The sequence below is a fragment of the Lonchura striata genome, chromosome 1 (assembly GCF_046129695.1).
Source record: "Lonchura striata isolate bLonStr1 chromosome 1, bLonStr1.mat, whole genome shotgun sequence".
NCBI lineage: Eukaryota > Metazoa > Chordata > Aves > Passeriformes > Estrildidae > Lonchura > Lonchura striata.
Window position 1 is genome coordinate 91,050,455 of NC_134603.1, and position 26,502 is coordinate 91,076,956.

General features: G+C 40.9%; 1 protein-coding gene and 1 long non-coding RNA gene across 7 annotated transcripts in view; one reads left to right on the forward strand and one right to left on the reverse strand.

The window, feature by feature from the left end:
* The window catches only part of PHACTR1 (phosphatase and actin regulator 1), a 299,599-nt gene extending 276,898 nt beyond the window's left edge, over nucleotides 1–22,701 (reverse strand). The window contains exons 1-4 of one of the 6 annotated variants that reach the window (XM_021536498.3): nucleotides 22,380–22,701; nucleotides 20,179–20,290; nucleotides 8,954–9,100; nucleotides 7,211–7,357 (exon numbers count right to left, since the gene is read on the reverse strand). In XM_021536498.3, the coding sequence (XP_021392173.1) occupies nucleotides 7,211–7,357; nucleotides 8,954–9,100; nucleotides 20,179–20,239 (355 nt within the window). In that variant the 5' untranslated portion in view covers nucleotides 20,240–20,290; nucleotides 22,380–22,701. Of the gene's footprint in view, nucleotides 1–7,210; nucleotides 7,358–8,953; nucleotides 9,101–20,178; nucleotides 20,291–21,367; nucleotides 21,485–21,504; nucleotides 21,714–22,366 lie in introns of those variants that run through there. The other 5 variants (XM_021536496.3, XM_021536503.3, XM_021536497.3 and 2 more) reach the window with 5 other exon arrangements.
* Nucleotides 7,004–14,565, forward strand: LOC116183229 (uncharacterized). The gene is made up of 2 exons (XR_004147796.2): nucleotides 7,004–7,021; nucleotides 7,877–14,565. It is a non-coding gene; the product is annotated as an uncharacterized LOC116183229 (long non-coding RNA).
* Nucleotides 22,702–26,502: the final 3,801 nt, after the last annotated feature.

A 26,502-nucleotide genomic window follows, 5' to 3' on the forward strand; every position in this document is an offset into this window, starting at 1 on the left:
CAGCTTGCAGGAAAATACTTGGTTGTGTTAACCCAAAAAGCTCATCAAGCCAAACACAAAGAAAGAGATGACTTCCTATCCAGGCAAATTCTGCAACATCTATTTTCTTGAAGGACCAGATTAATAACAAATCACTACAGCAGCCCTAAAGTCACCCATACTGCAAAGTTTTACAAGGCATCAGCTCTGCATATTCTGATTCCAAAGCACATATCTTCCTTCCATCCATCTCCTGTCACAGCTGTTTCACAGCAATGTCAATGCCATCGACTGCATGTGTATCAGCTGCCCCCTGACACAGAAAGGTGATGCATATGTACAGTGCCACAAGAAAATCATAACATGAGAACATCTCCAGAATTCAGAGAAATGGAACTTCTATTATTTTACTCTTGCCAGTTTCATCAATTTGACCGACTTTGCCCTTCCCTTCAAACTGTCTCAGTCATATTTGTTCATTCAAGTCTGCATCAAAAATTCCTGTTAGATGACAGCAGGTGAAGCCGGGATATCTCTCCTCTTTAACAGGACTTTGAGAACATGTAAACTTATTCCTATCTGGCACACAGTGAAGGTCACAGTCTTAAGTCTCCAAAGTCAAGCACAAGAGTTAAAACCTCAGTCACTGATAAGATCTCTTCCCCTCTAAACTGCCTGTTGATAGAGAAGTGCTTTCAGCCACTGCACTTAGCCCTGGGAAGGGCAGGCTATCTCAAATGGCCTATCCTTGCCATATGAAGAGCGGCTTTCAGCTTGGATGTTCATTCTTCCTGGTATGTGTAGTCATGCTCCCAGGGCTGGAAAATGGCCAGGAAATTAATTACAGGCACACTATCTGATATTCAGCTATACTCCAAATAAAGCAGCAGTAAGACTATCAGTCATCAGTCAGTTAAAATGCAGGCACAAAGTTTTGTAAGGTAACACCTGATGGCAAAGGTCAGTTTTTCAGGCCCTTTTATAAAGGTATTAAGAAATGCTTTGCCAAAACTTGTGATTTTGGTTCCTAAGTATGACAGGATCTCCATGACAATAATCTGAGGGAGTGATTAGAGCAGAGCAAAAAGTGGAAATTTTCCAGGCATGCATTTTTACTAATCTTTCTCCAAAAAGAAATAAAACCTCCCACACATATAAGAAAGCCTACTACTGCCTATTTCTCTCTCCTCTGTTCTGCTGAGACCAGTCTTTTCTACCTGAAATCCTAAAGCCACCATAATTTAAAAATATTTTTAAAGACACTATTATATCCTTCCGATTAACCTTTCCACATTACTTCTAATCTGTGAGGTCCATAAATTCAAAGCCGTTGAAATTTGTATATAGTTTTAGGAAGCATTTATTCATATATCGTAAAACCTTGTAGAGTCTTTTATTATTAATATATTTAAACATACACTGGATAAACAGGGAAGAAATAACACAACTTCAAATGTGGTAGCACTTCAAATGACTGCAGAGATGATTAACTGTGTTAAACCATTTGTAAGGATGACCAGGGGCAAACTCAGAAACTTCAAAACAGATTTTAAAATAAAATTATGGGATTTAGAGAAAATTAAAAATTAATGGGATGGAGATTTCCTGCAGAAAATCCAGTCAAGTAATTTTACTTTATTTTCACCTATTTACAATTTACCCACCTCAGTGAGCTATATAAATATTCTTTCTTTTACAAAGTAACAAAATTAATTTCACAAGCTCCTCCTTATTCACTGCAGCAAAATGTATCATAGCCTTCCAGACAAATCAACATATATGAGGCTAATACACAAATAACATTATCTTTCCATTAGAAAGCAAAATCATACATCATTTTGATCCCTGAAAAGTATTCTGCATAGCTCTAGAGCTATATAAATGCAGTGAATACAGCAGTACAAACAGTAACAGTGAGGCAGCCTACCATGAAGGCTGTAGGGCCCTAGGGCCCAAACAGAGTATGGAAGGTGCCAGGACACTGAAAATGTAAGACACTTTTGATTTCAACTTTGTGCCTGGTCCAGAACAAAAAAACTCACACATTTAAAACCAACAGTCACCCTTTGTGTCCTGGCTTTCCCCCACCAGCTCTGCATGACAGAAACAGCCGACCATGAACATTTCCCAGCTTGCGAACATTTGTCTCAGCCATTCAGCAGTTTTTGCCAGGATCCTCCTCCCTCTTTACACCCTGTGAATTAATTCTGCTTGCAGCAGCACTAACACAGACTGCTGTAGATTTTTTCTTCTCCCCAGTGTGATTTATTTGTCACTGCTTAAGAACAGTATATGGTACTAAGTTCACTTGCCTTTTGAGATACAAGGACCCTTCTTCTGTACCCATGGCAAAATTATGCACAACCACTAAGACCTTTCCCTCTCAGCTTTGCTTTCCCAGAACACATTCCAAGACAACATGTGGCTCCACACCAGAAAGAGATAAAACAGATCTTTCATCATTGAAGGGGAGCAGAGATGTATATTTCTACAGTCTGGCTCAGATCCCTGGCTGAAGTCAACAAATGACTTAAATCACTTGAGGATCTAGCTACTTCAGTGAGATTACCGAGTGACTTCAGTGCACTAAAAATCTGTGCTACGCTCCAGGGCCGAGCGAGCCAGCTGGGGTCCATAGCTTGCACAGGCTGCAACATCTCTATCGAGCTCTGTCACTACCTCTTTCCCCCCTCCTTCCTCTTTCTTCAGAGGCCAGCTCCTGCACTCCTCCTGCTGCTCCTCTGGCTTCTGTTTGGTTGCACCACTGGTACACACTTTGAAGTCAGTGTGGGAGGAAATTATTCACATTCAAAATCCCCCCTCTTCCCATTTCACAGCATGGAAGCTAACTTTTTCAGAAGGAACATCCCCTCTTTGCTGACCCCTAGTACAGCTACTCTAGTCATTCTGGCCTTACACCTTCTCCAAGGCATTGGCTTGCTTTCTCCCTGAGTCTCCATTCCCAGGTTAAATAAGTAGACAATCAGCCTTGCTGAAACAAAAGCTGACATTTGGTGACTTCCCTGAATGATTGAGGAGCTGAGACAAAGACAACTTCTTGCACCACTTAACAAGAAGTCAGTCTGCTAGAATTAGCTTTGCAGAGGATTGCAGTGCAAAGCTTACTATTTTTTTGGCTAGAGAGGAGTAAGAGTATGTGTCTGTATATAGAAATAGCTTCAATAATGACTAACACTTGAAAGGCTAAGAGAACCTGACCAGATCAACTCAGTGCAGTAGTCCCCTCCTTCCCTAAGAAACATCAATAAAATTCTGACAGGGATTCCCCCAGCAGTTGCATGAAGGGAGAAGGAGGAGAAAAGCTCATACATCTTGGATCTTTTAGTGACTTTTAAGCAGTCTATTTCTTTATCAGTAGTCACCTGTGCCAATTTATCAAGCTTGAAAACTACCTACCATGCATTGCTATTTAAAAAGTATAATATTTTGCAACAGGAAGAATAGAAATCGGCCAAAACCTGTAACAGGTCAAAACTGATAAAAACCACTTGAACTTATCAGCTGGCACAGGACCAGGAAAGTGATTATGCTATTGGGCAACTGTCACAGCTGAACAAGTTTTCAGAAGTAATTTGGGATTAGCCTTTAGATGCCTGAAAGAAAGTTAGAAAGGAAATTTGAAAACTGCTTTTAAGGAGATGTGTAGAAAGATGAATGTTAAGAGATGGTGCAATGCCAGATTGCTAATCATAATAAAGAAAACAAAAGACCACCAGCCAAAAGTGAGAGCACATTCCATACTCCTCTAGTATTGCACTGGAGGAAGTTGTTGAGAAAATTAAAAATTAATTTCTGTATGGAACTGCTTTAGTATCAAATATGGAAAAAGAATTTATAGCTGCCTATAGCTTTATGATGTTATGTAGCTACATTAATTTTGGCAGAAGAGGTAATTTTAATCCTTTGGGAAATATTATCCTCTTGATATGAGCACATAACTCAGATTAATAGGATTTGCATATGTATAATAATAGAAAGAATAACCCTGGGTTTGGAAAACAATGCGGTATTTTAATCAGTTTGGGAACACCAAAAAAAAAAACCATACCAGGCACAACTAATCGAACAGCATTTGTCAACTCATGCTAGGTAATAATTCTGAGTTAATTGATCAATATTTAGAAACAAACATAATAAACTAGTATGTTTTGGAAAATCAAGCAAAGCAGAGCTGTTAATATAATCAAAAGACAAGGGGAGATGGAAGCTGCACTTTAATCACTTTCAAATTGTGTTTTTTAAAGACCCAAACCAAATACATGCTACAACCAAACTGTATAATTGACTCTGTATATGCAATCTCAGTTGTTCGACAGTACAAATAACAGCAGTAATGGTATAATTATAACTCACAGCTGAAGTAGATTAAAAACCTGATAGTTCTTAACTACTGGTTGCAATTAAGGGTGGAGAAGAGCAGTATTCACTGTATCTGTTTGTGGTTCTTTAATAAAATGGATTTGAAGTTCCAATACTGCAAAGCAGATCCTGCACGCTGCAGCCAAACTTTGACCACCTCCTGACAGAAGACAATGACTGGGGAATGCAGATTGACTCATAACAGCTGTAGGAAAAATAGCTCTGTAAGCAGTGGTTGAGCAGCAAGTGCAGATATGGAATGCAATAAATGGAAAGCAAACAATAAGCACAGAAGGAAGAGGTTCTTTCCTGTGCCCCGAGCATCACTTTAGCTTTGACTGCATCCGTGGGTTGAAGAAACAGCTTTACTTCCTTCCTACCACCCTCCCCTTGCACAGGCAAATAGATACACACAACCCTGTGCACACACATGCGCTGCCAGCCCACGGACAGACAAGCAGAACGAGGCAAGGCAGGACACGCGTCTTCCAGCCCCGGCGGAGCGGCTTCAGCACCGGGGGCGGCGGACAGCGCCCAGGCTCCTGGGCAGGAGGTCGGGCCCCTCCACCTGAAGGGCACCGGGACACCAAGGGCGACCTGGTACCCTCTGTGCCACAGTAGCAGAGACACCAGCAACGGGACTGCAAATGGAAACCTGGGCGGCTTAGAAACAGGGTGTTTTCACCCCCCCTCCCCACACACAGAGCCAAAAATATAAAGGCACCGCACCTCACAAACATAAGTTTCAAAAGGAAAGCCTGAACTGCGTGGCATTATCAAGCATGAGCAAAAGTGGCCAAACACATTTTCTAGTGGCTTTTTCCTCAGACTAGACGGTTCTCATACCCAGGCAGCTTGGTTTGTGCTTTCTGAGCAAACAGAAGAGTAAACCCAACAGCTCAGAAATGAAGTGGGTATCAGCGGCATGTTTCACTTGCTTTTTGGCTCACTCACTCCATACTGGTTGCTAAGCAATTTTATTTTTTTTTACTACTCACTGCCAGATGGATTAATGAAAACACACACTTGCACTACTTACAACATTTTTCATTTATATTTCTTGATACACCAGTACTGTTTCTTTTAATTATTTATTTTTTAAGGAATTCCATTCCCAGGTTTGCAAGTAAAGACCCAAATTATAGAGAGCCAGGGGGAGGGGAGGAACAGAAAGAAGCTAAGTGTAATTACCAAATTCTTCGGTGGATTGCAGGAAAGAGGTACCTTGAGACTTGCACATCCTCTGGGACTTGTAGCAAAGACAGCATGTCTAGCTCAGCATAGAGATGTGAGGCACTAGGTGACCTGAAGGTGCCTTGCTCTTAGCTGGTTTATCTATTTATAACTACATGTCATAACATTACCTGAGAGAACACAAGTCAGCACAGTGTTATTTCAGCAGTCAAATAACCATACACAGCCTTTTTTTATTTACACCTCACACACAGCGATGCTCTTTCTGTTTTCACTTCCAGTTCTTTATAGAGCTGAAACTTGGCACGGTCTTCCACCCTGTGCCCTGGAATGCTACCCAACTTACCCATGGTTTGGTAATTTTTTAGAATACATGATCAGGGAGAAATAATGACATGCCATTACAATGTAACCAACTGTTCTGCCAGTGGTAAAAACCAAACTGTGGATCAGCCATTACCAAGGGTGTAAATGCAGCAGGGATAACAGGAGGGGGAAGGGAAATCTGTTCCATCCCCAAATGGAAAAGAAAATGCATCTCTGCCATCTCCAACTTTCTGCCAGCTGAAAAGGGGGAGGAGGGATGGGAGAGACTGCAGCAGGGCAAGCAGCATCTCCAAGGCAGCTCTTTTCCCTTTACAGCTGGCAGTGAGCTCACAGGCTCAGCATCAAAGAATGTTACACAGTTGGGTCATTTTGTGTGCTACTGCTGGGACATGAGGGAGGCTGCAGTACTGCTGGCTACAGATCCTCCCTCATGCTGTCCTCCTTCCCAAATAGAAGAAGTCTGGTTTGGTGCAGAGAACCAGCAGAAAGAACTTTCTTTTCTTTCGTTTCTTTTGTTTCTGAGAGCAAGTAACCTCTGGTGTAGTTAGTTTGCTGTTGACAAAAGCTCATAAGGAAAGGTCAAGAAAGGAGGGAAAACCACAGGCCTAGTAGGAAAGAAACAGGATAGTTTCATCATGTGCAGGATGAACTGAAGGGGACAGCTTAATTCTCAAGGGAGTTGTGAGGAAGAGGTGGCAAAGAGGAAGGCACAGTAGTGGAGAAAGGGGAAGGAAGGTCAGGTGGAGAACAACAGGAGGTTCATCCCAACAGGCAGGAGGAGGTGAATGCGGGGAGCTGGAGTTGTGTTGGTAGAAACCATCAGACTGTAAACCCATCAAGAGTCCCAACAGGCAACGCTGAGACAATCATGAAACTAAGTGGACAACGCAGGTGCAAGTTTCCTTGCACTTCTGAGGCACAAACCCATGAAAGAAGAAGGCAAAGAGCGAGCCAGGGAGAGACTTGCAAAACACCAAGGGCAGCATCTCCGGGAGGGATGCCAGCACCTGGCGAGGAGGGACAGCGCAGAAGCCTTGAGGGGATGCGCCACGCCGCTGTGCAGGGCGAGAGGGCGGCGCTCTGGGCGAGGGGAAGCTCGAGGGGCTGAACGGAGAAGGGCAGCCGATCGCGGCTCACCCAGGTGAGAGGCGCGGGGAGGGGGAGCCGGCCTGCGGGCCAGGGGCGGCCGGCGAGGTGCGAAGGCGCGGGCAGCGGGGCAGGGCCGGGCGGCGGCGCCCGGGGCCGCTGGCAGGGGCGGAGGGCGGGGGCGGCCCCTTCCCTCCCTGCCTTCCCCGCCGGCCGCGCCGGGCCGGGCCGGGCCGCCTCTCACCTGTGTCGAGGTTTAAGGAGATGCGGGCCTCGGCGAGGTAGGGGGTGTCGCTCTTGGAGCGGACGCGGCGGATGGGTCTGCGGTCGATGTCCTCCTCGGAAGATGCCGCCATTAATGTGGGCACGGTGAGCAGCGTGGCCCGGCGAGCTGGCGAGGGCGAGCGGAGGCGCGGGGCGGCCGGGCGAGGAGGGGGCGGAGGGGGAGAGAGGGGAAGGGAGGAGGGAGAGAGGCGCGGGAGGGGGAGGGGAGGACGGGGAAGGAGAGAGGGAAAGGGAGAAAGGAGCGCGGGGAGGGAGGGGGAGAGACAGGGAAAACCCGTCAAGGATCTGCGGACGGGAGCGGCCGCGGCGGCCCTGCCCGCTGCCCCTGCCGAGTCCCGCCCGCCTCCGCTGCGGGGGACCGAGCGGTGTCCCCGGCCCCGCGCCGCGGACCCGCCCGGGCACGGTCCGCCCGAGCGCCTTTCCCGCCCGCAGGGAGCTCCCGGCTGCGGGGACAAACGCTGCCGATGGGCCTGGCCGCAGAGGTGCCGCCCCGCAGCCAGCCCGGCGCCCCGAATTGCTCCCTTCTAGCCCAGCGCGTCCGGAACTCACAGCACAGCTGCATCGGGACTCGGTGGGATGTCTAACGGTGCATCCCTTCACCTCCTTGCCCTCTTTCCTTGGGCAGCCCCATTACGTAAAGCGGGATGGTGCCACACCTTGACAGTTTAAAATGCCAAGGGGAGTGAGGAGCCTGCACTCAACGTTTGAAACTGACCATCGCTCAAAGCCCGTGCTCGCCTTCCTAAGTCGCTTCGGCAGGTCTTTGAGAAAACTGTGACCACCTGCAAAAGCCGGACGCTCACTCGGTTCTCTGGCTGCAAACTGGACTTGGTGTTTTGTGGCAACTCTGTTTAGCAGTCAGCTCTTTATGTAGACGTTCTTACCCTGTGGTTTATAGGCTGCCTGCCACATTAGGGGTCCAATTTGTGTTGGTTAGTGTAATATAAATAATTAAAAATGCTATTTTAAAAAAGTGGGTAGCACAAAATTACTCTGTAAAGTAAGAGTTAGACAGTTAAAATACGTGCCTAAGAGTGTACTAGCTCATGTCATTTAATTCAGGGCTTTTTAGAAAAAAATCAAAAGTTACTAAGTTGTCAGTACTTCCAAATTCTCTTGTGATGGTCAACTTCAATGAGAAGAAAAGACCAGGGAAGGAATGTTGGGGCTCACTAACTCTGAAGGCAGTGATAATAACACTAGTTGGTCTGCATTTTGAAGGCAGCTCTCTTACTTATTCCTGCAGAGTCAAGAGTTTTCTGTTACGTGTTTGCCAATTAGTCCTATTGCAGTTTTGGGTTGTGCTGCATGTTCTTCAGTGGTGGTAACTTGAGTTTAACTCAAGTCTGCTGTTAGCTGTAATCCCTTCATAAATGTTCTCAAGAACTTTTCATGTTTCTGGATGCCTGGAATGGATAAGATATATTTTGTTTGCAAATCAATTCTGTTTTGGTGCGATCTCACTAGCTCACCCTGGCTAAAACAGAAAAAAAGTTTTAGTTAGCACTTGCAGGAGAAGTTTGAAAATGATCCCTGTTCATACATATGCAGGTGTTTGTAGTTAGACAGCCTTGGCATCTTTGGATGTCTGGTGAACCACCACATCACTTGTGAATGAGGAGGTACCATCTGGTCCATCTGCATCTCAAAAAGAAGTTTTTAATTGACAGCGTATGCTGTTTGGGGAAGGTGTTGGTCTTACCATTATCAAGGTTGAAGCAGATCCGAGCCTCTTCCAAGTAAGGGGTGTCACTCTTAGACCGGAGTCTTCTGATGGGTCTCCGGTCTATGTCATCCTCAGAAGTTGCTGTCACCAGAGTGGGCACAGTGAGAAGAGTTGCCCGACGAGCTGGTAAGAAGAAATAAGTGAGGATGAGAATAGGAGGAGAACAGATAAATAGAAAGGGGGAGAAGGAGGTAGAAAAAGAATAACAATAATTGAAAAAAAAAAAGACTAGAAAAGAGAAAGAAAATCACTCAATAGAAGAGATGATCTATAGTAGGTAGTAGAACAGGCTGTTTGCTTTAAGGTCCTTGCCTTATATTCTACATGTTGCAGAATTTAATGGCTGGACTGAATGATACCAAGAAAAGATTGCTGTCTTGTGTGTCCCAAAGACACAGGTTACAGCTCTGTTGCTGCCACAGGTTGCTTATTCTAAGTTCTAGTTTTGCCACAAAAACAATTATTTTCTCAGCTTCTCAGTAGCTGCAGTCTCTCTTTTCCTGAATGCTGTTTTTGAGGCTGTGATACCTGAGTAGCGGAAATATTTAAGTGGTTGGTTAATTTGCAGATGTCACTGGAAGCTGTACTTGGAACATTATCCTTGACAAGATGCGAACTATTCCAAAAATCAGTTTCTTCCTGTCCTGTCTTGAGCATTTAAAATTAACAGCTACTTTTTTTGCTCTTGATCACATTATGTCTTAATTTCTTAGTTGTGGAGCAGGGAGAAACATAATTTTCATTCAGTATTAATTTTGTGAACATATAAATCCATTAATATTGTAAAGTATTCATATATTTTAGTGAAGCACCAGTGAAAAACCATGAGGAGAGTATCTTCTGAACAGGATTTAAATGGCTTGGGGCCATGCATTCAAGGAGGAAAAAGCAAAATATTTAATACTGGCTCTGCCAGTGAGCACTGCCCACTCCATGCACTGATGAAGCAAATGGTAAGATGGTAAAAAATTGCTGTTATCATGCAATTAGAAGTCCTACTGTAATCCATATATATGTATAAGAAGACAATGTTGAAGAAGCAACCTTCATTTGCGCATTGCCTAGGTATTTTGCTCTAGACCTTATAGCCTTGATAAGGCCCCTATATGTAGGTGTTTTATAAGTGAAATGTAATTATGAGTGGCTGTTGAATGCTTTGTGCACTGAGCCTATAAGTTACAAATCACAAGGAGAAGAGCCTCTATAAATATAACCACCTAACCTCTCTCTCTCTGAGTAGATAAAGATTATTACAAATGCTAGCTGGGATGTGGCTGATCATTGAAATCTTGAGGACTATGCACAAGTACTTTCTCCTCCACCTCATATGTAATTGGAAAGAGAATTTCTCCTTGAAAGCCTGTCCTTACCTGTAATGTGGGCCTATTAACATTAACTACCATGTGGGACCCTGTAAGAGCCTATGAGCCTAAACCCTAAATGTTTCTTGCTGAAACATTATCTAGCATAGGAATCTTTATCTCAGGGCTTTTGTAAAGCATTACACTTCAAATAACTAACAGTGAACTATATTCTCCCATTGGGACTGGAGAGCATGACTGATAGTGACTAAGAGCATATTCTGCAACCTACTAACTGTGATTCTTTATTTTAAAATAAAGTCTTTTAGAGTTTCAAATGAGACCTGTCAATCACTAGCTTTCAGATGCCTAAGATCTGACTAAGGTGTTAGGTATGATAGCATATAATTAGTATGAGTTAACAAAAGCTGTCATGCTCTATTTTTCAATTTGCAGTATTACGTAGCTTACTAAACAAGTAAATCTGTGCTGCTGGAGGTAGAGGTTATTTCTGGTCTAACTTACTTATTTTCTGTTTTTAAATAGATTTCTTTCAAGTTTTTGCTCATTTCTAACATAGCATTTGAATTTGAAGTAAAAGCAAAGGGCAGGAGTTGAAATTGATTTAATGGGGTCAACTATTTAGATTAAACTAAAGTAAACACTGCAAGTGGGCTGTAAACCATTCCTCCCTTCTAATAGGGAAGTACAGTAATGAAGATAAAAGAGAATGGAAAATTTCTGTTATGGAAAATTTTGTGTACTGCATCTTCAAATTTACAGTTAAGGAAGATTTCTCTATACAAGAAGTCAGCATTGTAAAAGTCATCTCATGAAACAACCATGTAAAAGATTTGTCTGTTAAAACTGGCATGATCTAGCTGTAGTTAAAGTCAGTGAAAGAGCACTCATGCATTTCAGGGCTAGCTGGATCTCAGGACAGAAATATATCTGAAAAAAATCCCAACACCAAACTAGATATAAATTTATAGTAAACAGAGAATAAGAATCAGCTTTTCTATATAATTGTTTATAAATCATTTTTACCTTTTGGGTCAAAATATTGGGATCTGGCTTGTATTCATTTTGACTGCAGGTAGGTGTATGCTAGAAAATATCTCTTGGAGTAATCATTATGTATTACTTTGACAACCGTCATTATCTACCCTTTGTGTATATTACCAAAAGGAGTTTTCAAGAATGACTGGAAATTTTAAGTAAACATTGAAAACATTACAGAGTAGGCTAATAAGTATTAAAACATTTTGCAATAAAAACCTAAGATCAATTCCAGAACTGAAAAGTATAGCTGATCACATCCTGGTATCTACAGAGTGACACTGAGTGTTTATGCCTGCCATGAATATAACTGTATGCATTCTTTTCCAAATCCACAGCAGTCTATTTCAAGAATGACGTGCCATACATTTTTTAGTAAAGCTGTCAGTGTATTCCCAGTGTGACTCTTGGGTCCATCACAGATAACCCACAAGTATCTCCAGCTTCAGCTGCTCTCCACAAACCAGCTCAGTCTCTGGGACATACTTTTAGGAGATAGTTTTTCAGGAAAATTAGGAAGTATCCTTTTGAAGGTCTTGGAGCAATGGAATGACATTACTATATACATTAAGGGACCCACTTACTCTGTGGATGGATTTGAGATCAGTGTTGAAAAGCTCAGTTTAAGGAGCCACTGTAACAGCATGCAGAAGAAAAATAACTAATTTTGATCAAATCTTTCCTTCTATTTTCATTGTTCCTCATAGGCTTACATTCCAATTGGCACACTGTGGCAATGTCTTCTCTGGTATTTGTTAGAAAAGGGAAAAAGTTGCTTATGAAGAGAAAAATTCCTTAAATCTATAAATGCTGTAATGCACATCATTGACATATTAGAATTGATTATATATAATCTCCCATTTGTTTGTCTTAAAATATCATACATTACTGAAGAGCAACACAAGTATGTAAGTGGGAGAAAGGAAATAAAATATGTAAATTTTTGTATTACAAGTTCAGAGGCATTTTTAACATATAATTTCAATATGTTTAGTTAGATCTATAGCTTGTCCCAATTTTTGAATACTCCTTAAAATTACTGAAAACATGAAGGGTTGTTTGCAAAAAATTTTTGATGCTTCCCATTTTTTCCATTAAGATACTTTTCCACATATTTTAATAAAAATGTTAGTAGCAATTTTTGTTTGCCAAGAACTACCTTTATGTTTTGAAGAGTTATAGTATTGATTTTTAGGAGTTGTGTTATTTAGGGAACAAAGTTAATTTAAAAAATTTTAGAGGTGAAATGGGATCTTCCTAACAATTAATTGGAGAAAACATGGAAGATTTGTTTAGATTTTTCCATCCACTTTTACCAATCAGCCTTTATTAAAATAGCTCATTGGTGACACAATTGGTGACACAAGTACCCTGGTCATTTTTTACTCAATAGGGTCTTCACCTAGAAACCCTAATTTGCAGAGTACATTTTGAACTCAAAATCGAAAATCTTTGAAATATGATTATTTTTATCTTTGTACAAATAAAGTGCTAAAACGTTTCTTGCAGATGTCTAGATGTAGAAAGGTTTGCTGCTGATGCATAGAATCATAAGAAGCTTCAGATAATACTGAAATGGCCACAAGGGGGATGCTGGTTTACATCAGAAATCTTAAAGGCTTTTCTGAGGAATACCTTGTTTCTCAGGATAAATTTTTTAATTACTTTGTAAAATACCTATAAAAATATTTGAATTGCAGTCCTACTCTTGCTGATTGAATAGGATCCTTCCTCCTTGCTGCTTTTTTTCGCTAGAGAAACATATGAGATCTTACTCAGTTCTTCATGCTTCTGTAGAGAGGGCTCACCATGGCATAAAATATCTGCATGTAGATAATGCATGCAGAAATGTATTTTTGGCTGAATGGAAGCTTTAAAAATATGAGTTCGGGTACATTTTATTCATCCAGCACATGATACTCCTTTTGTGCTAAAGAAACATTATTAGGCTGTGAATATTTTACCTTAAAGACAAAGCAGGCAGTGGGTTCAATTGAATATTTACCAGGAAAAAAGACCTTTTGGTCTGGTTTAATGCCATTTCACTTTATCAGTTGCATTTAAAAGAAGATGAAAGGACAACATTTGAAGTATTAGATTTGGGAAACAGAGTATGAGTGGCAGGAGAGGCAGAGAGTGGAACATGTGGAGGGGACATAATTTGTCATTTATGAAGAAAGATTTATAGGCTTGTCTCCCACATAAACACTTGCATATGGATTGCTCCGTGTCTCTAAAGCAAAGCTGTTGAAATCTCTCTTGATGGACATCAGTAATCTGAAACAAAGTACATGGATACATCGTATTCAACTACAGGCCCAAGGGTTACAAACAACAGTACCCATGCAAAAGGATATCCACATATATGCGCACATTTGTTCTGCTGGTTTGTAGAATTTGGATAAAAAGTATACACCTAACTAGCAGTTTTTGTACATTTTAGGTAAAACTTGCTTGTTTCTCTCTGTCCAAAGGAATAGTCTGTTCTGAAATTCTCAATAATGGGGATATGCCAGAAGATGAAGTGGGAAAAGAATTCTAAAAAGGATGAGGAAAAGGTTGATGTTGATCAGTTTCTTTATGTTATTTAAAGATAGGGACATTTTATTAAGAATGCACATTTGATGTTACTAATTCTTATGATATTGATGTCTAGAACTAAGAACTAGTGATAGCACATAAATAAAATAGACCTGGAAGCTACCATAACTTTGAAAATATGTTAACATATTGGATGGATTAATCATAACATTTTGTGGATAGTGGGACATCCAGAGTGGAATAATTCTGGATTAGGATCTGGGGATTCTGCAGCAATATGTTTTTATAAAATACTGGACCCAATTTAATATGCAAAAGCAGAAGGAAAGTAGCAATGAAGAGTCAGCAGTGATTAAATCAAACATCTAGAATGAATCAGCACTGATTGAATTAAAATAAATGAGCAAAAAATGAAGCAGAGTGAAATAAATATTGTGGAAACATAGAAAAAGAGAAAAATGTGGAATTAAAACTATACCTGAGAGTACTTTATTAAACCTATCAAGAAGAATGATTTCCTGGTCTATGTGTCTATACAAACTTGTTACCCTTGGCTGTATGCACCATGTTTTTATTTGCATATTTTTGTTACTTTCCATTTTTTATTCATTCATGATCCCGATGAATGTAAGTTATTCAAGTAAATTACTTGAATGTTGCAACCAGTAAAAGCATACCTAATGTAAATGTGTCTGTAACTTATTTATAGGTAAAACTGATAGCTTAAGATAAACCTGCAAGAGGGTTTTGTTCAGTTATTTAAATAGGTGCAGTGTATCTTGCCAAATGACCTAGCAAGCAACTTAAAGGAATGCAGCAGAATCTTCAAAATAATTAACACAGTTAATTTTAAGTTGGTGTGCCCTGCTGGTGCAAAAGGATATAAGATATAAGGATATAGGATATAAGTGGATGCACAGCTCTACAGGAAATTAGAAACTGTTTTATTGAATCAGAAGTCATCTGAGAGCTGAACTCGAACTCCCTGTTTGAGAGACCTGAGAGTCCCACTGTGGTGCAAAGGTGGATGCCTGCAGCCCAGACTGGCATCCTGACACTGCACTGTGCAGCCCATGCTGTTAGACTGGTGTGCTGTTGCTAGAGGCAGCAAGAGAGGGTGAGTCTTGGACCCCATTCCATCAGATCATGGCTGCAGAAAAGTGCTATGTGCTGTCTGTGATGGGCAAATCCCCTTTTATGGTGGTACCTAAAGCCTTCACTTACAATGTACTGGGCAGGAATTATTCTTCTCTCAGAATTCATCCAGGTGCTCAACCCCTTTGTATACAATGGGAGGGAGGGAGGGGTTCCTCAGTTCTTAATCCTGATGGAGCCTAGGTGAAAGCCAGGTGTCAACATCTATGTGTGCACTCCCTGCACAGAGTTTAGGCTGTGCTCAAGGCAGGCTCTTTGACATGGTAAAGCTGTTGGAGAGAGTGGTTTAAGAGGCCCTGACCAGCTTTAGAGCTTCTTGAGAAAGAAGCAAGAAGCCTCAACATCTGCTTTCTCCCTGATCTTGGAGCTACACTTACGCTGTGGCCACTGCCCATTTGCTGAGCCAGGCTTCAGCTATGCCTGTGGCTGGCTACATTCCTCACTGATCCACATCCAGACTGCTGACTTCATGTCCCGCTTAGTCTCATGCCTGCCTCATCATCCATGGACTTGTCTGATGGTCTGCACTCCTGACAACTTGGTGATTGTCACCAGACCTGCTTGGCTTATGTGCTGCCATGCTTTACCTCTCGTAGGTGAGGTTGCTGCCTCTGCCTTTTTTTAGTGACTGGGTATTTTTTTCCTTACACAGCTGCTCACTTCTGCTGCTCCTCAGTGCCTGCCTGCTCAGCTCTGTCAAATGTGAATTCTTTCTTTGCATGCCCAAAAGCATAATTTTCTTCAAGAACTTCAAGATTAATGATGTCTCTCCAAAGCAGGCTACAGCCGAGATGAGATCTGCATTTACAGCTTTGGATTACAGCTTTACCCATTTTTGGGGAAGTTACTCCCTTTTCTGAATTAGATGCTATCTTGACATTCCTGTATGCAAACAAATGCCATTAGCACAGGCATCTTTCACTCAAGTTCACTGTCTAGGCTTTCATAATCAGTATAATGGCAAGACTTATATTAACCTAAGGAAGATATCCAAGATTAATTGAACCCTGCTTTTAAAATTATGTTCTTTTCTGATATATGCTAAGCTAGTTAGAACTCTTAGGTGGAAGCATTTTCACTGAAGTCACCTAAGGAATAAGTGAGCTAAATCCTATTCCCGGCCACATTACATCCTTTCAGCCCTTGCAGCTGAAAGCCATGGTAGATTTGTATTTAGAAGACATTTGCAGTCAAGAATAACCAGTATCTTCCAGACACTTCAGAAGGAGAAGGCTTTTTTAAAAATTAAAGTCCAACTTCATGCTTAGATTTCAGATTCAGGCTTTCCAAGGGCAAGAGGCTGGATCCAAGGGATCACAGTCCTTTCTTTCCTGTTTCTGATTTGCAGATGCGTCACCAGGCATTACGCACTTGGCAAGGACATCCCACCAGCTCCTAGATTCCAACATACAGTACAGAAGAGACAGTCAGGAGGGCTGCAGAGCTTAGGATATTTCTGGCTTGTGTTTGAAGACTACAGCCAGCTGGCTTCATTTACCAAGTTTTCTAAATCTAGCTAATCCTACTAGCAGATACAGCTTTTGTGACTTTTCCATCCCTCCTGCTTCACTTTCCTTGAAGGAAACAGGGAACAGCTGTTTGAACAGCAGATACAGCCTGAACGGGCAAGCATTTCTCTGCTCGGTGCTCAGCCCATGGAAGTGAGGTGATGGCTGCTCCTGCAGAGAGGATGGGCGAGGTGGCAGCTTCTAAAGTAACACCTCTCTCCTCCTACCCTAAAACAGCAAAGGCAGTTTGCATCTTTCTGCAGGAGTGGGGGCAAGGCGTGGGTGTTAGTGCAGGCAGCAAGGCATAGAGAAGTTGCTGGAGGATGAAGTTCAGTCTCAGTCTATTTGTTGAGGTCAGAGTATCACACATTCAACTACACAAGACCCCAGGCGAGGTAGAATTTGATTTCATCAGTTGTCAATGTCATCACTGCTCTTTGAGTTCCTTCCCAACATTGTGCACTCCTATTCCTTCCCTTCTCTTCCACCTGCAAGGAATGACTAGAAATGAGAATAAGTGCTTTACAGCTTCCATTTGTAACATTGTCATGTCATTAATGTGGAAACACTGCAAAGATTTTTTTTTTTTTTTTGTGATCTGGAGTACTAAAGGGCAGAGTTCTTCAAGTCTCACAGAAGAGTTGAGTGGGTCATAAACCCCCATTCTACATTTTGTAAACAGAGCACTTTGTAATGCTAACAGTATAACTACACTACTAATAATACATGTACTGTTTTCTGGTGTTGTTTCTAATTAAATGGCAGAATACTGTAGTCTTTCACTCAGTTCTTATTGCAGTTTTAATGCATATACACATGCTGTTTGATAGTGTGATTTGCTAATAGCATCATGCAATTATAACAACATCATATAGTTACTTGCAATCCCATTAGGTAGATATGTCAGCAATGCTTTCTTGCAGACCTTTTATTCAGTTCCATACTAGCTACTTGAGCTATGCTATTTATTGCGGATGAGTGCCTCACATTCTGTGTGTTTTGGGGGCGGTTTCAGAAAGTTAAAGCTAAAGCAGTTGTCCTGTTTCTCAGAAGGTTGAGAAGGAAAGAAATATGTTGGTTTTGCCCATGTTTGGAGATATCATGCTGTTATCTCATATAAAAGTGCTTGATTTTTGGAAGACAACCTTAAAATTTGGCATAAGGTACAAGGGCAACAGGAGTTAGCAGAGCTGTATAGGCAGCATGAATGCACACTCAATAGGTTTGAGTTCCTTGTTCTGTACTGGGGATAAAGCAACTGAAAGGAAGGGGATATTTAGAAGTTTGGGGCTAAAGATAGTGATAAAGGCATTTACTGCAGAAAAGCTTGATGATTATTATTATTCCAGAGGCTTATTGTTTGGCCTGCTGAAGCTGTCTGTGGCACCTCAGAGAGTCTCAGAGAAAGCCTCCTGAAACTTCTTTCTGCACAGGCCACATTTCGTCTCACATCCTATTGCCACTGCAGTTGTTCATCTTTCTTCCGCTCAAGCACCTCTCCTGTTGCCAGAGGGCTGCTGTGTTGCAGCATTTGAGAATGTAAATCAGAAGCACTGTCTCTTCTATGCTCAGAGCAATTTCCCTTCTGGAACTCAGTTTGTTGGAGAGCAGCTGACCTCAAGCAGAGAAATAGGAAGAGAAGGGAGGTTACTCGAGTTTGGGGAAGAGACTTCACCTCAAGCATGTAGAGGTAAGAGATGCAAAGGGCAGGAACTGTGGGAAATGCAGTAAAAAGAGCAATGAGAAAGGTTGAAAAGTGTAAAGAGATAGAGCCTAAGTGCAGCATGGCTTTTCTGTCAATGTTTCTAAGCTGTGGAGGTAGGTAGGGTGTGGGACAGTGGTGCACAGGGGAAGCATGTAATTGGTGACTTTCACGAAACATTCCCCAGCAGGGAAACAAAAAATCTCCAAATGTCAGTGCTAGTCCCTAATTGTTTTGGCCAAGGGATAGAAGTCCACATGACAGATCGAGAGGTCAACCCCTTGCTGATGACATTTGTATCAAGGAGTGCAGTTCTGCATAATGAACTTTTTTCCTTGTTTTGGATTTAATAACTGATCAGTATAAGCATTTCCATATGTTCTAACAATATAATTTCTCCAAGTATGGATAAGATAATGTTTTTTTCAATCTTTCCTGCTTGGATATAGTTACAGTGAAGGTGACCTGCACAACCCTTACTAGTCACATGTGCATATGACCATAATAGACTTTCATTGCATGATCACATGTTCTTTCTTCCACAGCTGCCTCTGTATGTTGCAGGCATTGGGATGCTGTTGATAATTTGCTATAGTTTGTAAAGCAGTGAAATGTATATTCCTGAACTTTAGTTTCAATGGAATAGAAATGGTATGTTCCCCACAGAGATATCACAGAATAGTTATGCTTGGAAGGGACCACAGGAGGTCATTTAGTTCAACCATTCTACTCAAAGAGGGTTGAAGAACATATTTCAAAATTACTTCTGTAGCAATGCCCAGGTGTTTGTTGCATTTTAGAGATAGAGAAAAAACTATCAAAATCAGTCATTGCCCTCAGCGTTTTTTTTTCTCCTGATTTTGTGGTGTTTAGTATTTGCTTCTCTTGTTCAATGCAGGAAGCTGTGTTGTGACAAGAAAGGCTTTCTGCAACTGGTACAGGTGAAAACGTATCAGAACTGAGACAGCAGCTAAGTAACACATCATGTGTTAGGGAGCGGCACCTTAGGTGAGCCAAAGGTCAGAGATGGTACTGCTCCCCATTATCCTTGGATGGTGGCATCTTGTGGGTGGATTACATCTTGCTCTGGAAGAATAGTCTCCAGAGGGAGGGCCAAACTCTGTTGTCCAGACTTTGGATTTGATTAGCAATCAGTGAAATTAGTAGTGGAAGAAAAATGGATCCCATTTTAAAAAACAGTATGTAGGAACAAAAATGGCTGATAGAGCTATTTGGCTCTTACAGTTTCTTTGAATTTAATATGGTGTTTAAAGTTTAAGGAAAAAAAAAACTCTCTGAAATTGCAAGTTTTCTCCAAATATAGAGCTGGTGAGAAAAATGTGAACTGACTACCAAAAATATCATCTATGTCGTGAACAAGTCTCAACTATGTTAAAGCAGTGGATCTTGGTTACCCTTCCCCTCTCACCCTGCTGGTGCTCTGTGGAGGACAGCATTTCACAAGGGAGGATAAAGACCAATGAGAACTGCTGTTTGCAAACTCTGTGGGGGACTGCCTCAGGGCTTTCCCAAACCAGTTTTTCCTGAATAACATCACCTTATCATCCCCTCAGCACTGAGAAGAAAAAGGAGGAAGGGAAAGGACACCACAGGCTTACTCCGCAAGCTGTGGGCCATTGCTGTCTCCTGTCTTGTCCATTTGGGTTCTGCAACAGCAGAACCTGTATCTTGGCAGCTCTTTTTCCTCCCACAGCACATTTAACAGCTCTCACAGCTCTTCCTTATCCTCTGAGAGGGCAGATCAACCCCACCATTACTCTTGTAGTCCCATTTAAAGGCCAGGCATTTTGAAGGCCTTACCCCGTGACTTCTCAACACTTAAAGTATGTTGGTCACTGGCCCCTATCTGGCTATATACATTTTAACTATACAGTAAAACCAGTGATTTTCTGAGTCAGTGCCAGAGTTTCTTACCTTGGGCTCCTTGACTGTAAAACAGTCTGTGAGCAGACTCAACATCCAAAAAGTAGTCCATTTTGAAGGTACTTTGTGTACAATACTCCGGTATGAACGATCAGTCAGATTCCTAGAAAAGATTACAAATATGTCAGAGGAAAAAGCTGGTGGGTTTCTTTGTGGAAAGAATTGTATAGGCAGTCACTAAAGTACTTCATCTGGCATATTCGGGTTAAAGTATTTTCAAAGTCACTATTCATAGAACTTCATAAGCATCCTTCTCTATTTTAGAAAGTTTAGTTCAAAACCTTGTCTAAAGACAAAAAAGAAAAGTGCTACTGCAGTATTAGCAAGATTCTTAGTATCTTCCTAGTACAATCACCTGTATTCTAGTCACAGTCTTTATTTCTTAAGACACATACTTGGATTCGTCTGCCTGTTACATTTGCTTTCAAAGAGAAAATCAGAAAAGCTCAGGACAGGGACCTCCTTCAGCCAGATTCACAGCCAGTGCCTCCGAGTAGGCACTACTGTAACACACTATGCTAAGGACTGCATTCTTGCCACTTACACCAAAACTGCACTAGAAAGGAAGACACAATATTCTGGATATTTCACTCCACCTAAACGGATCAGAAGCCAACATTGCCTTTCCCCTCTTCTCCTCCTGACCAGAAGTAGCAACAGAACATTTCACCATCAATTTTAAAATATGTGGTAAGAGCAATCATTAAGAAATAGAAGGCTACTCCTAGCACTGTTTTGTAGCTAAGGTTCATATTTTTGGCATCCTTTTGAATCGTAAATCTGCCAAGATCCTAGATTACAACTCTCCAAGCTGTACACTGAATTGTGTTTGCCTATGCCCAGCAGAGTTCCTGGAAAGATATTGTGACCCTTCTCCAGCTTCAGTACTACCTTCTGCATTTTATTACACTCTTTAAAATTCACATAGAAAAAACAAGATTTGCAGAAAATACACAACCCCATTCTCTCACCCACATCACAGTTCACCCCAGCATATAATCATAAGCATGCAAACAACCCTGAACAACATGTATTTTAAGACAGACAGACAAAAATACCTCTAGTCCTTTTCCGTGCAAACCTAACAAAAAGGTTTGAGACAAGGAGTCTAATTCTTGCTTCAAGTAATTCCTTCAATTTTGCTGTGAAAAGTCAGGAAACTAGGTTTCCAAAGCTTTACCTTTTTCCTTTGATTCAGTTCTCATCAATCAACATGCAGTCCTTTTAAAATTCAGAAGTCTGTCCTGATGAGAAAACTTTTACGTTCCAGAGCAATTCACTTTACTGTAGCACTCCCAAACCAGAAATGATACTTACTGCAAAGCCCTTACTGCAAGGGCTGTCTGGCATTGGTGTAAGCTCCAGTAGTTTCAAGGAGGGTTTCTTTGATCTTACTAAATGTCCTCAGTGTAAGCAAACAATTTTGATTGTTTGATTGGAACTCTGATGAATAATGCATAACGTCAACTGGACTTCCTTTATCAGATAAAAATGGCCAGGAGATGTTGTTACTTAGCAACAGGGGGTGACACTACGTTCATCTCCCCCACTCCCCCTCGCCCTTCGTACTAAAAAATTAAGCCCCTGGTTTTGATTTGATAAAAACTTTCCCAAGGAAAAAAAAATCTGTATCAAGTTTCCTTAACAATTTGTTTTAAATGTCGATCTTCCTTGTTGCATCTTGTATTCTGAGATATTTTTAACATTTCATAATGGTTACATTTAAACATAACATTATGTTTTATCTAATAGTTTGCTTTCACTAAGTAAAATACCTGCTTACTCTATCATTTACCATAAGGGTAATGAGATTGTTTTGCTATGAGTATAAAGCAAATAACATCTTGAGAAGAGATTAATTTCTTATCTGGTACTGCTTGTTGGACAAGGCAGACAGAAAAAGCAACACACAAAATGTTCCAGTGATGCTATGAAATATATAGGATATTGAGAAACCTTTGCTATTACAGAATTCCTACTGCAAGTAGTTAATTCATTCTTGAAGGAGCTCTAACATCTCATATAAGAATTCTCAAGGAATCGTTGCATTTCTGCTTAAGGTACAGCCTTTTACAAAATACACAATGTAGCTTTTTTTAGGAAATGCACATTGACAAAAAGCCAAAGCACTGAAAGATTTAAAAAATAAATAAATAAAATCAGATGCAGAAGTACTTACCAGTGTTACTGACCTCTTTCCATCCTACTGTCATGGAATAAGACTAAGAAATGCAACCCAGTCTGTGAGCCAGAAAGAACAGCTTCTAATTTTCACTTCAGCCTCGAAATCAAGAGTAGTGAATAGAGAAAGGTGACGGATCTGCTGTTTTATATTATGATGAAATGAAAGCTCTTAGCAAAGATCTGAGTAGAACTGCTTTTTTTTGTACTACATTAGCCTGCTAATTTGAGGAAAGTGAAAGGCTTTGTTTTACTGTCTTTTATCTGTTCTCTTTGCTACCCCCACAATTTAATTTGCATTTAAAATTATTCTTATGTCTCCACTGCACTCTAAGGTATGGAGCATTTTCTAATCACAATGAATGTTCAGTGTGGTTTTTTTGTGCAATGCCACTTTTATTCTGAGCCAGAAACATGGTGAGTAATTATAATTGCCAGCTATTTTCTAGAATGAAATACGGAGTGGTTGTCTGATGCAGTTTTTGATTTTTCCTTCATTTAGCAGTACATTGCAACAAACTACTCAGTCAAAGCATCAGTAAAAATATAAATCAAAGAGCACAGTATCACGGCATGATAGCTTAAACATGCATATCCATAGACCATGAAAGCAGAATATGTTTCTACTGAGATATTTTCAATTATAATTTGCCTTTTAAAAGTTTAAAAGTGAGCTTGAAAAGCTAATAAACTGAAATATAGCAGTTATCTCTTTGTGGCTTACAGCTGATCTAATTTAGTATTACTGAAGCTGCACATAGTTTGGAATCCTGATCCAGCCAGGCACTAGGGACTAAGAAGGTCCATGCTATTAAGTTGCATGGGCATACCTCACAAGAGGATCATGATCCTGCTTTTTCCAGCAGGTCCTTTAGAAGTTCCCCAAAGCCTTTTTGGAAGTGAGTAAGAAATTGAAGAAGGCGATGATAAAATGATCCTTTGATAAATTTAAACTCAGGAGTGCTGGTCAAGAGAAGTGTCAATAAGTAGTCAGACCTAGTTTTCCCATTTTTGCAGATATTTTGCTCAAAAGGTCAGATATAAATGCCTTCTGACATCCATTTTCACCAAACATTACTGATGCTCAAAACTGTGAGTTCTCAGAAATTGGATTTTCTTTTCAGTATCAGAAAACGCTATATGAAGTAACATAGGGTTTGTTTTTTAGAAGAAACCCAAGAAAATTAATAAACCCTCAGAGTACAGAGGGCTTTTTTGAGCAAGTTAGAAAGTAAGAATCCCCATGAAGAGATTACTACATGGCTCCCCATTCCTAAGACTTCTTATATTCTTTTCCAGAGCATCCAGACAGCATCAAAGATAAGGAGAAGCCACATTAACTCCAAGTAGAGTCTGGTATGGCTGTTCCTACACTGGCACTCCACTAAATATAGTTGGATTGAGTAGGTGTCTGCCTTGTCACCTTAGTGGTAGATGTGGTTTACCAAACTGTGTTCCTGTTTTCAGAGATGTGACAAACGTGTTCCTTCCTAAGGACAAATTAAAGCAAAAGCAATCCGCAAGAACACTGTAAGCTGCTTTCTTTGCATTTTGGAGAGTTGCTAGCACCTCCATCTTTGCATTTTGGAGGGTTTGTATTTGCTGTGGTGACTACTGAACAGTAGCTGTATAGCTATATAGTTATATAGCTGTACAGCTGTCCCTCCAATCTGGCCTCCGATAATAATTGGATCCATTATCCTATGGAACAGGGGCCAGTTGCCTGTTTAGCCCAGCTGGCTTTCTTTAACATAAAACCAGGAAAAAAAGAAAGGCTGGCACGACAGAGATTCAGGAGGAAAATGGAAGATAGGAACATCACTCACTACAAGGATTATACCTGTTTGCAAGCAATATGGAATACTTTTGGTGTTTCCTCAGGACACAATATCTCAGAAGAATCAGTCAGAAGGAAACTGAAAAAACTGTAATCTTGCAGGCTGGAGAATGCTTAATAGCACCTATCCTTTTGCCTTTGATGTATCCTTCTCTTCTCTTTTCTGTGTCCCTTTCAATATGCATGATCATCTTTAATCATGACTAGCAAGCGAAGTCATTGAAATCACCAGCAACCTCTCTCCTGACCATTGCAAGATCATCCATCTTGATACTTTCATCCATCTCAGGGATTTACAGTTTATTTTATAGTGCAACATTTCTGACAACTGCTAAGAGCTCTTTCTGACTAGGGAGCACTTAGCAACAAGAAAGGTAACAGCGCCTATGTATTTATATGCTTCTGTAGCATTATTCATCATCATGAGGGAAATCCTTGCCTGCCTTATTAGAAAATCTCTAGGATGGTAGTGTGGGCTCAGATTTGACCCACAGTCCAGGAAGAGCTCAACCCTCAGAAACAGAAATCCAGTACATCCAGTTCAGTTGAAAAGCCTAGAGGAATGTGCAGGTGAAACAGATCTGTTTCAAGCATGATCCCCAGATCAGGCTTCACACACCCCTGAGGCTCAGTGGGAAAGTTCTGCACAACTCTTGTGTTAAAGCACAGTCCGCTGAGATGTGTACTCTGACTTGGTTTCCAAAGAACAGCAGAGCATTTCAGGGGATAGGACAGGGAAGGGCAGCAGTAGCCAGAACCAGAAACTGCACTCTCTAGCTCTCTGTTTTTCTTGTGTTCTGTCAAGGACTGAAGCCAAACTTGCAAAATGTGTGCAATTGACTGGACCTCTTATCAGCATAGATCCCTGTTTAGGATAACGGGTGAAGTGATTTTGTAACATACACAGGTATCTGTATAGGACTAGACAGAGACTGAATGCTTTGTGAGCTAGACCATAATACCAACCAATCAAACTCTGCTAAAGAAATACTTGGAAAAAACATATCACACTTAGGAAAAGTCTGAAGCCAAGATTCCTTGCTGTGAGCTTTAGTAACCTACTACATCACATTTGACTTTTTCCCAAATTAAAAAAAGAAAGCCAACAAAAAACCCTCCCAAATCTCAAGAGGAACGTAATTGAACACTTGGCATTTAAAAGGAGTGAGAAAGGAGTGAGTAGCCTTCTGGTTCTCTAACAGTCAGATACATGTAGGCATTGGGCTGAGGTTTTTTCCTACCCTGAACTCTCTATTGAGAACATAACTGTTACTGTAATGACTCAGAGCCTTGAAAAAAGAGTCTGCTGCTGACAAACACTAATATTAACCTGAAAGAAAGTGGGAGAGAGAATGTAATGTGTGACTGAAGAAGTGTAGGCAAGGTGATTATTACAGAGAGTTGTTTCCTGAGGGATACATTCAGAATAAAGGAAGAATATAAAAGTTTAAGCCCCTAAGCTGTGAAGAATGGTCTTTTTTAAATTATAATGATTAGTCTTTTACTTGGATATGTTAAAAAGGGAGGATTGCTACCAAAATTAGGACACAAATGTGTTCTCTATTTCTTATTTGTAATGCAAGACAGATATTATGATGCACATAACAGACAGCAAAAGACAAAAATATTCAAATGAAGTTTACAGATTCTTTACGCGGATAGAGACTAACATTGATGCTTTCAGAAGTTTCTACAAATTTTGTACGACTCCATTTTGGGATTTTTAGGCTGAAACCACATAGGAATTTAAAGAGAGATGTCCAGAAGAAGGTGCTTCCAGTGCCACACTATTTACTTTTAATGCTTCTGCTGTGAGTTATCAATATCCAGAAACATTAAAGAGAATGTAAAGGTAGCTCTGGCTCTTCAGATCAGTGGAAGGTTTGGGCAGTGCTTTCATAGCATCAGGGTCACGATCTTGTTATTTAGGTCCAGAGCAAGAAGTGCACGGATTCCAATGCAGAAGAGATGAGCTTGAAAGGAGGCACCTCCAGCATCATGCATCATGAACAAGAAGTTCAAGAAGTTGCAAGTTGAGAAAATCTTTAAAGTGCTGTCATTGAGAACAAAGTTTAGCTATCCTGCATAGTAAAAATGTATTCTAATATGATGTATGGCAGTTTGATACGCCTTCATTTGAGGGAGGAGAAGTTGAAGTCATAATTATATGATAAGCAGAGAAGAGAGATTTTGGGAGAGCATGTACGTTAAAGCCTAATGCTCTAGTCCTTATACAGGCAGAAATTCTTCTGCTTTAATAGACCTTCATCATTTTCCTCAATTACATGACTGGATTT